Here is a 12,380-nt window from a genome sequence, read left to right as displayed (position 1 = left end):
AAGGGGATGCTTAGGAGAAAGGTGGAAAGTACTAAAAAAATACAGGTTAGGGAACAGCTCCGCGCTGTCAGGTGGCAGATAAATGACGACCTCATACTTTCCATTTCTACTGTCCTGCAGGGTTTGCCTTTTCTAAAGGGTTTTACGCACTTGAAGACTCTTGTTTTTTGTTGGTATTTTGGTGGAAGATCCCAGCTGCCTCCCTGTTTCACCCCTCAGAGGGTGCAGCACAGCCACCGCCGCGTGTCCCTGCCCACACACGGGTGGGCGACAAGCGTGGCCCCACCAAATGGCGCCCGACCACGGGCTTGTCTCCTCAGGCTGTTCTTCCACAGGCTCTCTCAGCCCATCTCACCCTCTGTGGGACTACAAGCTCCCAAACACCCCACAGTCAGGCGGCTTCAGGCGGCCCCACACACACACAGCCCCCCCTGGGGACCCTCCCCTAGCGCTGGGGTCCCCCCGAGCCCTGCTCCCCCCGGGCCCTGCCTCCTCCCCGCGGCGCCGGGGCCACACAAAGCGGGGCGGCGGCGGCGCCCGTGAGGCGGCCGCCCCTGGCCCCGTGTCCCTGCCCCCGTGTCCCTGTGTCCCTCTCTCCCTCTCCTTGAACCCGTGTCCCTATCTCTGTGTCCCTGTCCCTGCCGCTTGCCCCCGCCCCGCCGCCGGGCTCGGGCTCGGGGCAGCCCCGCGGCGCCCAGCATGGAGCCGCCGCAGCCGCCGCCGCCTCAGGAGCAGCCGCCGCGCCCTCGGTCCCACACGGTGACCACCACCAGCAGCTCCTTCACCGCCAACCTGTCCGCCAGCTCCAGCACCCTCGCCTACGACAGGGAGTTTCTGCGGACCCTGCCCGGGCTCCTCATGGTGGCCGAGATCGTGAGTGGCGCCGGGGAGGGGGGGGCTCCGGGTGTGTGTGTGGGGGACGTGGTTTCGGGTCATCGCTGTAAAATGTTCCTGCCCTGTTTTGTTTTCACCCGGTTCGCCGCCTGGAAGAAACAAAAAATGCGTATAGCAATAAGTAAACAGGCGTTTCAGCGGTGTGGGTGAGGCAGCAGAGGCGGTGGGTGCCCGCAGGTGAGGCGCCTGCGGGGCTGCTCCCTCACAGGGCAGCCCTCCGAGGGAGGCAGCGCTGCCGCCTGCTGAAAATACCTCCACATTTGCGGTGATAACACCTCCAAATTATCGGTGAAAACACCTCCAAATTATCGGTGAAAGCACCTCCAAATTTTCGGTAAAAGCACCTCCAAATTACCAGCCTGTGTACAACTAACACGGGGCGAGCAGCCTGTCGGCTCCTGCAGCCCCTGAGGTACCGTCAGCCCCTGTAGCGGGCAAAATTTGGGCTGATAACTGATTTTTGGAGGCTTTTCTTAATGACATTGATTGTACACGCTTTATAGTTTACGGTGCACTGATAGCTGTGACACGAGAGTTAATTAAGCAACTTATCTTCACTTTGTAGGTCAATAAAAACCATTTCCTTATGCTCCTGGTGATTAGATAGATACACATATGCCAAGAGGGATATGAGCCTTTTGGATGTGTCAATAGTTTTATTTTTTTGCAGGTGCTTTATAAGGTGTGAACGAATACACACACGGGCACACTCTGGGGTTTAGTCGCTTGTCTTCGTGGTAGGTAGCAAAAAATACAGCACCAGGGCTGCTCTGTGGGAATGCCTGCCCCTCAGATCAGTGTGTTAAGCAACAGATACACAGCATCTCTGCTTAAAAACAGTACATCTGTTTTAAGTCAGCTCATCTACACTATTAATAATTAAGGATCTCAAAGAGTCTGCTGCCCCGGCCAGTGTTTTTGAGTTTCCTGTGTGATGCTGTGGGCTTTGATGATGATGGAAATATTACTGACTAGACCAGATTCGTTTCCAAGGCTTGAAAGTATCGAGCTTCACTCCGGCAGTGACATGACTTCTGTTTGCTGGCTTTGAAGTAAAATAACCAAGCAAAGCTTCGGGCTTACGTGCGATACAGAGCCTCCGGCTGGAGCAGTGCCCTTGGAGGGAGGATGCGTGTGACAAGGTGCCCGCTGCTGTGCGGACAAGGAGTGGTGAGCGCGTGAAGGCAGCGTCTGCAGCCAGCTGGAAACTTGTCTGGCAGCATCGCTGGGACTGCTGGCAGTCATTAGTACGTAGTTCATTGTAGGCAGGTTTCAGCTGTTAAATACAGGGGATGCTTTGCTGGCAGGGCTGTGGTGGATCCGTGAATAAAGTGTTAGTTTTCGAAAGAAAAGCTTCTTTCTTTTCTTTTCCAGTTACTAATTGCAACAAAATACTGAACCTGTCTCATCTTTTATCTGAAGAGTGATCCAGACTGTAAATTACGGGAGGGATGCCCCTGTTGGAATACCACACGTTCAGTCTGGCTACAGATGCTATGTCAGCTGTGCTTATGTTGACCTACATGGCCATGAGACATGGGCAGACTCTTGTTGACCATTCCTTGGAAGAGTGTTTTCCAGTCTGGGTTGACAGGCGAGGATATTTGTGTACCTTTCCTTTCCAAACAGAGCAGTGGTGGTTTCTAAAGGTTTTTGTTTCCTATCAGCCATTCCTGACTTGCAGAACTATTGTAAGATGATTCTTCAGCCACCATTTTGAGTGCTTGAGTCCCTCAAATATTGACTCTGAAGGCCAATTTTGGTCTAAATTTCAAAAGTACCTCAGGGAAAACATTTTTACCGGCTTCAGGAAGAACCACAAAGCTACCTGCTTAGCTACACACAAAGCTACTACTTAGGCTAGCGCAGAGTTGTGTCTCCACTGCCAACTTCCTCTTACGTACTTGTATTGACCAACAGCATGAAGACATGCCATCCCTGGCCAACGGAGCCAAGAGAAGTCTCTGAAGTAGCTGAACTTGTCCTGGTTTCTAAAGAAGCATTTGAGAGAATGGAAGACAATTTTAATATAAAAAGCAGTAAGGCAGGCTTTATAGAAGTAGAGTATGGCTAGATACCGTCGTTGAGGAAATAGTGTTGGTTCTTATTTTAATCACTTGGCTTAACCCAGCTTATTTTAGAGCAGGTAGAGTGGATGTTTTGTGAAATTAAAGGAAAATTAATAACGTTTTAATGAGTACTTTTAGATGGAATTAACTTTAGATGGAATGAAACCAGTTATTAAATCAAAGAAATGGCTTTTATATTTACGTATGTATATATTGGGCAGTGGATTTTGGTCAAACATTTTCCACTAGTTCTGCATGTTTCCTCTTTTATGAGAGGAACCGTGCTTTAGCAGAGCATGACTAGCTTTCCACAAGATCTGGATTTCAAAATTGGCCCTGAATCAGCCAGTTCCTGCCTGTTACGATCATCCCATACACCCAAAAGTTATGGCTTGCCTGCAGAGATTGGCTGTGCAGGGTGTTTCTGACCCTCAGCGCTGACTCAGCTGTCAGCACGGTCCTTCTGCTAACAAGTTGTAGACCTGTAAATGGGACGGACTGATGTGCATGTCTGTATTTCAGTCCCAGGAGCTGACAGCCTGATACATGGCTTTCCGTCTGCGCACCAAGCTCTGAGCTGCATCAGCTGTGGTAAATGCAACCTGTGCTTCTGCTGCCCCTGCTCTGGAGACACCTGCTACATGGACCGGGAAGAGGGCTGCTTTTAGGAACTTATTTTAGCCCTGCAGCTACTCATCAGCCAGACCAGACTTTCGTTAGGATGCTATGTTAAAGCTAAGCCAGGGGTTTGGAGCAAATCTCTGCTATTCTCCAGCCAAAGAGAATGGAAAAGCATGAAGTTACCACAGTCAAATCTTCCAGTGCATTAAATGAAAGACCTTGAGCAGGTTTTGCCCCTTTTTCCCCGATTTGGGTGCTGTGAAGATGATGCAGCTGCTGTGTGCGTTTCCAGATGGGTTGCTAACTAGAGGCAGTAAATTCAGAGTTACCCTCTCCTCCAAAGAGGTTCTTTGCAGTGCTGCAAAACGCTGATCTGCCATTGATCCGATCTGCTGCTCCCAATTCGTTCAAAATGAGTTAGCTTTACGAAGACAGGCTTTGCGACGGATGAGGTATTACCTGTCTTTGTGTAGCCGCTTTAAAGCCAGCATAAATCTGGGGTGAAGCTGACCATGGAAACTGAGCAGTAACAGAGCTGTGTACCCAAGCCTGGTTCAGCTGAGCGTTGTAGCCCTGCACACATCCAGCTTGGGTGAACACGGGACTGCAGATTAAAGCGTGGGTTGTAAATCACCTGGTGCTGACAGATTGGCTTTGCCTTTTACATCTGCCTTCGAGTCCAGAGGGCACACAAGGCTTTCCCATCCACAGGGGAAAGAGCTGGGGTCAGTTGATTTCCCTGCAAAGAGCAATAGAAAATGCCACTGGGTTTCTGAGAGAGGCTTTTGGGAACAGGCATAAAGCACAGCTTTGGTGTGTGGAAGTTTATCCACATTAGTTTTGCGTAGAAGTGATGATGTTTGTTGAACAGGGCAGTGGCTTCTGGCTGGGGAAACGTGGATTCACTGGCCTCAGTTGGCCAGGTGGCTCCTGACAGGTGAATGAATCTCTCTGCATCGCCGTAATTTCTCTGAATGACTTTTCTATTTGTAGAATATGGATACAAATCCTGGTGAGGCACACCGAGACCTCCTGGTGAAAAGCAGTGTGTGAGACATAGGGCACGGTACATAAAGTCCCTAATTCAGATGTCGATCGCCTGAGTTAGCACTGCAGTAAAAATACATCCTGTAGAAGGTAAGGGATGCTTATTCCCATAGTGCAACCCCCCCCACCCCCCAAAAAAAAGGGGGATTTATATTTTCAAAGGAAGCAAATACAGCAATTTCCAGAGATGTCTTTTGAGCATTTCTTTCTGTACAATGATGGCCCAGGAAGACCATATATTTGTCTTCCTGGGAATTTTATGGCTAAGATAAATGGTGGCTAGCGGTACCTCCTCAGCGCTTTAAATCAGCTTCTCAAGTCAAGCATTATGGATCACTTTGCAGAAGTGGAGAGTTTTGTGGTTGCTATGGATGTAGTTATAAAAATATTTACTTTCTAGTACAGCGACATTGATTCCTTCAGACTCTTGCTTCACACCAGCGTGTTGCTAGATACGGTGTCTCTCTTAAACTCGCCCGGGTGATTTTAGGGCTTGTGATGGCTATTTGTCCACGGCAAAAACAAATATTACAGAGCTGGAAACGGCTTGGAAGGTTGTTATGCCGCAGCTGCAAGTGAAAGCTTGTGGTGGTGTAATTTTGAGGAAATTGTGATTGCAGTCATGATTCTTTATGCTATTCCATGCGTTATTCTTTGAGTGAAATGCCCAGAAAAAAAATATGTGCTTGAAACAGAAGCCTGATAGGAAGTTATTTACATTATTGGCACCGCCTAAAATTGGGATTCAAACTTACATTTCTGGACAATAAAAATAATTTTGATTGCTGTTTCTTTATTCTTCAAATGAACCCTTGAAGGCTTAATTCAGGAAAGAAATCTTGTATAACTTAATTATTCCAGCAGAGCGGTGAGCCTCAGAATATTAAATAGGCATTGAAAGTCAAGTTAGACTTGAAATACCGAGGTTCCAAAACCAGAACAAATGGTAATTTCCAAGTGTTTGTTCAAAAAATTGTTTTTCTCCCTCAGTAAAAGCCTAAGAGATGCATCAAAACCTTTAGCAGATTTTTGGGTTTTGAACTGTTAGCAATAAAATTATATAAATGTTAGGAAAAACAATACAGTGGGAGCATGTACTGTGAAAAACCTACAAAACAAAAATTGTGTGTATTTCTTAAAGCTCTCCTTGCGTGCTTTTTTTCTGACTGCAGTTCACTTTTCTGCCTGGACACCGTGCTCTTGCACCTCCGGTTCTAGGACAGCCCGCGGAAACACAGAGGGAGAGTCATAAAGCCCCTTCCCTTACCTGAGGAGCAGGAAGACTTTGTCTTCCATCTGGAACAGTAGAGATTTATTTATTTATTTTCCTTTTGCAGTTGATACTGCACTCAAGGCATGTCTGCTTGCAGGAAGGTGACGGCACTGAGGCATCTTCTGATGTGTCGAACAAGTGCTTTGCTTAGAAGAGTCGCGCATACGCGTGCTCTGAAAATGATTCACTTTGAATTACAGTGTTAAAGCTATTTGTAGTCATCTACCACTTCATCCACTAGCTTCATCTTTCTGCACATGAACAAGAAAACAAAAGCCCAGGCTCTATCCTTTGCTCTTGATCAGCTACAACTCTCACTGACGTCGGTTCTCCCTTTTTTTGGGTGCTGTCATTCCACCGCTAACCTGTGCCGTCCTTGGTGTAGTGGATACACACATCCGTGTGATTTCCAGCTTTCTCAAGGATCGTATCACTCTTTCAAGTTCTGTTTCCTAAAGCTCTTTTGTTCCCTGGGTGAGGTCAGGGTGTTTCCTTGGGAGGAGAGAAGTGCTTGGGTGACACACAAGAAAACAGAAGCCTTGGAAGTGGTGTGGAATGTGCTCCAAGCGCAGATAGAAGCGCTATTGGGACTAACGTGGTACGAGGATGAAAATGCCTCTGAAAGTGAGTGCTGATATTTGACAAAAGGTCAGAAATGCAAAATATTCTCCATACCTCAAGGTTAAGGTGAACTATGTGTGAAATGTCATTATCTCTTCATGAGAAGAACACTTTAAGACATACTTAAGCATTGATGTTGTGGTAGGGTAGATAGTAATTATAAATCAGCTCCTTCTCCCTCACCCCTGCTAAACTCTAGAAGTGAACCTTTCTCTACAAAAATTCTCATGTAATCCAACGTTAGTTTTGAATAATTTTTGGCCTCCAGTAGCCTCTGTTTATTTTGGTGTCTGTCTATGTGCAGTCCTCCCACTATTTCTAATGGAATAGGTATGGCTTCCTAGTTGCTGAGATTTAGCATGGTGCTGAGCGTGTCACCCGACAGGTGAGTGAAGACAGTGGGCAGTGGTATTGTCAGATGCAGCAAATGATGGAGATCCTCATGCTGCTTTCTTTCCTAAAATAAATACAAAAACTGTACTTGTCTTTGTCTCTTTTCTATGTATTTGGGGGTTGTTTTCCTTTTCATGTCCCATTCCGGTTTCCCTTTTCTGCACTGGGGCTCCTGCCTTCTCCTCAGAGTGATTTATTTCATGCTGGTAAGACCTCAAGTGAGAGGATCTTAAAGAAGTGTGTGCCTGTCAAAGAAACAGTTTTCCATGCCGTGCATGATGAAGAGGTGCATGTGCTGGCAGGGTGATACACATGCAAGCAGAGAAAGGAAGACAAGGAGGTTAATGGGCTGTGAGTCACACGGGACTCTTGCAAAACCATAAAAGGCCCCCAGGTTTCTAACCCCTGGTCTGAGCCATTAACAAAGTGCTTCTTCCACAGCAACAGCAGGTGCCTTTCGCTCCTTGCCCTAGGATGAGGGAAGCCCTCCTGCCTGCCTGCCCAGCCTGCTCTGTCCTCTATCCCACACCGACAGCACAGCAGCAGGCAGGGTTAAAGCCCTGGTGGCACAAGGATCCTTCTTAAATATTCAGTTCTCAAAACCAAAGAGAAACTCTCACGGGGACTCTGAGCCCTTGCGAGTGGAAAAACCTAGCAGGAATTATGATGCGCTCCCCTCGCTTGGTGAGTGCCTTCTCATTCAGCTTCTTCTCTCCTGGGAATAACGGTGCCATAAATTCAGTTTCTAATGGCCCTGCATATATCTGTGTGATGGTCTTTTTTTAGTTTCTTTTTTTCTTTTGGGTAAAGTACATATAGTAACAGAGATGTATTTCTGCACTCGTTCCCATTTCTGTTCCGAAAAAGCAGTAGAAAGAGCGCCTGCAGGAAGAGCACCGAGCCCTCTTTTCTAGGGCTGAACTGCAAATAAATTTCAGCATCTGTCAGAGCTTTGGCAAGGTGCTTCTGCTCAGCAGTGCTCAGAGCCAATTCCTCTGGAAGGGGCTACGCCGATTCGCCTGCTTCTGGAAGGAGTGGCTGGGGTGTAGGACTGCTAAAACTGCAGAGAGTAATGGAAGAACCAAATGGGAGCTGGGGCTGGGCAAAGGAAGGCTTGGTGCTGACCTTACCAAGTGAAATGAAAGAGCTGGGGCTCGGTTCCTCATCCAAGGCTGGATCCAGGCCTTACCAGATCACTACACAGACTTGGATCTGTCCTGGGCACGACTGCACTTCTCCCAAGCACAAGGATGAGCATTTACACTCTTCATTTGTCCAAGGTACGTGCGTGCGGATGGTGCTGGTGCAACCACAGGTTTGCTGGGATAAAAACCTCCGAGGCAAAACAAAAAGAGTTGCATCAAATTGGTGTGCTTAGAGGGAGGTTGTACGGGCAGTTTGTTCTGGGCAGCCACAATGGTTTTGGGCCAGTCTGAGACGAACTAAAATCAGAGTTTGTAGAACTGAGATTGTCTAAGTAAGCGTGGTGATAAGCAGCAATTTGTTGTCACGGTCTGTGGATGTATCATAATCTGGTTATAAAGAATAAATCTATTAAATATCCTCCCTAGGGCTGGAGGGAGGCCTTTTGGGGAAAGCAGTCTGATCCTCATCTCTGGTAATTGCTGCTTGTGGTTAGTTGGTGGCCTGGTGTGCACAACTTGAAAGGGATCCTGCCAAGAACCTCTGCTCCATACCCAAAACCAGGACTGCTTGGTGTCATCAGCTCCAAATGGGGCTGCTTTGCCCAGGCCTGTGTTTAAATAGATTCACGGTGATTCTGCACAGGCTCCGTTTATTCAGCCTTGAAATGAGACAGCCACTAACAGGGTCTTTTTTTTCCTTTATATGTATGTGTAGCCATTACATTAAAGAGTTTCTTTAACGTGTATTTCAGCAGCATTGTCTCTTTTCTTCAACAATAGCGCTCTTGCCAAGGCTGCAGCTCCTGCAGCAGGTAATAGCTGAGCAAGGCTGAACAGTTTGAAGAGAAGTACGAGAAACTATGCGAGAAACTCAAAAACACGGAGACGTGGAGAGTGCTGCAGGCAGGAATTAAACACCGGGGGGCAGGGGAGCAAACAAAAGAAGCCTCCAACAAAAGGCAAACCTCTGCAAGGTGTCTTTAAAATGGCACTTCAGCTGATAAAATCAGCCTTGGCTGTCTCCAGCTGCAGGGCAGAGCCTGACAAGGATCAGGTGAGGGGAAGGTGACTGTGGTTGGGTGCCTGTTACCACTGATGTAGTTTGAAGGCATAAACAAATGCACAATTGCCTTTTGTAGGCTCAGGGCACAGCCATGATATGTACAGGGGAGGATGGCATTTTTACTTCATCCTCAGCAGGGAAAAACACCCCAAATTGAAGCATCTGCATTGATTTGGTCTTAGTTTAATATTCAATGAGAAAAGATGCTCTCCTGGCTTATAGCTTCCTTGGAAGATCTGACTTTAATCTCCACCGTGTTCCTGTGTGATGCTAAATGAGGTGAGTAAGCCTGGCCTTTCAGTGTGCTCGCTTCTCTCCTTGTTTTCCGGGCCCCTGACTTTGGGTCCGAGGGGTAGAAGAAATGAATATTTGCAGTTGCAGCCAGGCCAGGAAGAGCTGTGCTCTGAAGAGGCAAAACACAGTGCCATGTTAAGTATTGTGGGGGGGAAAAAGCATTTTTCCAGCAAAATTTGGCAAGAAGTGAATACTTTTGACCTTATTTACAGTCTTTAAAATTCGGAGGGCTGCGACCCGTTCTGTTGCTGCATGCAGGTGGTGGTATGGAGAAAGGGAAAGTACGTGGCCGTGTCATTACAGACTGTGCCGTGATGTATATTTAGTAGGGATACAATGAAGATGGATAAAAAACTTAATTTCTTGCAGGGTTTCTTGCTGAATTTCTTGCTGAAGGTTTGCTTCCCAAGGTCTTCATCAGGAGGCTATTGGTGAATTGTTGTGGCACGTTTGGTTCTGGCATTGCTGAAGGTGCTTTCTTTTAAGTAAACCAAATGCTTTTGGCTGAGTTAACCCTAAATGCTCCAGGCACGGGGAAGATTGGACAGACTTGGTTTTCATCAGACCTACCACAATCTTGTGGGAAGACTTTAGAAAAAGGCTAACAGGTTCTTCAATACAAGACATTGGGATATGTGGAAAAGTAGGATTTCTGTTAGAATTTCTGTTTTGAAGCCTCTCTGCATGCATAAGCAATGTTCATTGGGACGTACGTTACAGTCACAACAGCTATGTACTGTTGTAGATTGGTAGTTGACCTCCAAGACAAAAATATTTCTTCTTCCCTATGGCATGACTAAGATGTAGCACGGTACAAATCAGTACGTTATTAGTGTTCTTTTTTTATTTTTTGTCCTAATGCGTAGGAATTCGGCTATTGTCAGAGTCTGGATACCAAATAAAATTCCTACTGGGCGAAAAGATAATTTTCATTGAGAAACACTACATTTAGTTTTGGAAAACCAGAATCCTTACTGTTTTGAGTAAATTCTTGTATTTACTTCACTTTAAAGGACAGTGTGCAAGAAGGAAATAATGAGCCACTTGAAGAGATGGGAGCTCTTGTGGTGTGACTTCTGTTTGAACTATGACTCCATGGAAAGATGTATAAAACCAGTTTTAAAAATGTGACACAGACCTACACCACTATAGTTGAATGATGAGACTTTAAATGAGCGGAATAATGATAACCAGCTTTTCATGCTGGTTATCATTATCATTATCATTCATCACATCTTCTTCATTCCTTTCAGTATATTTAAAGAACTTTCCCTGTTCCTCTTCTCAGCAAAAGTAAGGATGGGAATGTAGAATAAGGTTTCCAAGCATTTTGTTCACTTTGGGGATTTTCTTCTAGACTTTGGCCATCGTGAAACATGACCAGACACTTGTACAAGGAATTTGACATTCTCTTTGTGCAGTAAGAGAGGATCACCTAGCAAATGTTTGCCTGAAGTAAGCAAGTCAAGGCAATGTGTTAAAGATGAGATGGGGAATCTTAGAAAGCGTTTTGCTAGGTCAAGTTACAATTAAACAGAGTACACAGCAATAAATGAGGTGGAATTCTCCAAGCTAGGTTACGTTCAGTTTTCATTTTCTTCCTAAAGTGAATAGAGGAATGCAAGCCCCCAAAAGCCCCAGAACTATGCCCAAAGTCATTTTCACTTCAAAACTGTTTTCTACTGAACTTTTTTTTTTTTTCCTGGAGGATCTCTTCAATTTGGGTCTCATTTAAAACAAAATATTGTAGAGAGCAGCATTTTGGAAGAAGAAGACATAATTCTGACTTGTGGTGGCTGCTGTTTCCTTCACTGTTATATCAGCAGTGTGTGTAAGCAAGAAGATGAGCCTGAGAAGAGGTGCGGAGTCCAGAGGAGTTGATGGGAATGAGATCAGACTAAGATGTAATGCACACAGAGGGTGTTGTTATGAAGAGAAGGTAATAGTGAGTCAGTTCTTGTTACTGTTAAAACCTGCCCTAGATTTCCCCCTGACTCCAGGCATGCCGACGGACCCGGGCGTGACACAAAAACAACATGAAAGCCGAGCTACCCAGAAGGTTGTACGCACTGATCGGCACTCGAATTGTTTGTTGGGCTCTTAAGAAACAGCAACTCCTTTCCGATCCTCATTTCCTACCCACTTGTTAGCATTTGGTGAAGGATCAGCTGCGTTGTTCCTTCCGTTCGGTGCTGAAGAAAAGCATGTGCCCAGAAGCTTTCCTGGAGAGCTTGTTGCTTTTGCCAGCGCTGTGGATTAGTCTAGCACAAGAAATCCCCTCCCTTAAGACTTTCCTCTCCAGTACTGTCAAAGGAGGAATTTACATGGTGCTTTAAAGCTCCCCTATTGTCATGTACCCCACACTACGAGTGAGCATCTTCCTCTGTGATGAAACATTAGTTATTTTGTTAATCCACATCACTGTAACTTCATGATGCTATTAGATCCTAGGCTTCAAAGCAGCTCAGCATCACAGAAGTCAATCCAAACATGTCCCAGCCCAACAAATGAATGTGTCCCATGGCTTTCCTGCCTCATCCCTGGGTTATCAAGCAACATACGCCTTCTGTATCAAAAGCAAATCGCTGTGCACGCTGTGTTCTTCCTTTTCCTTTTGTGTGAACTTGCAAAACTCCCACCTAGTGATGGTTTTAAGTGGCCTAATTGCTTTCTGCTCCCTTGGTTTTATTTGCTAACACAGGTAATATTGTGTGGCCTAGGAAGTTATATCATGTGTCTGTCTGTTCATCATAGCAGGCTGAGTTTTCAACGTGAGCATCTGTGCATTTAGGAATAGTTGGTAGCTTGAAGGAAGGGATATCTCTAAAATACAATTTGTGTTGTTTTTTTTTATTATTATTATTATTTTCCCCCAGTTTTCTAAGGAATTTTCACTCTTCAATTTGAATTTTCCTTCTTTTATTTGAAACTTTTGGGGAAAAATGTACTAAATATCTCTG

The 12,380-nt window shown here is 45.8% G+C and overlaps 1 protein-coding gene across 1 annotated transcript in view; it reads left to right on the top strand.

Annotated features, from left to right (window-relative positions):
- Positions 1–495: 495 nt before the first annotated feature.
- The window catches only part of CMTM8 (CKLF like MARVEL transmembrane domain containing 8), a 32,980-nt gene continuing 21,095 nt past the window's right edge, over positions 496–12,380 (top strand). Inside the window, exon 1 of the mRNA XM_072033445.1 lies at positions 496–873. Coding sequence (XP_071889546.1) covers positions 700–873 — 174 coding nt within the window. The 5' untranslated portion in view covers positions 496–699. The remainder of the gene's footprint in view (positions 874–12,380) is intronic.

The sequence above is a fragment of the Anas platyrhynchos genome, chromosome 2, assembly GCF_047663525.1.
Source record: "Anas platyrhynchos isolate ZD024472 breed Pekin duck chromosome 2, IASCAAS_PekinDuck_T2T, whole genome shotgun sequence".
Classification (NCBI taxonomy): Eukaryota; Metazoa; Chordata; class Aves; order Anseriformes; family Anatidae; genus Anas; species Anas platyrhynchos.
This window is presented reverse-complemented; position numbering and strand designations above follow the sequence as displayed.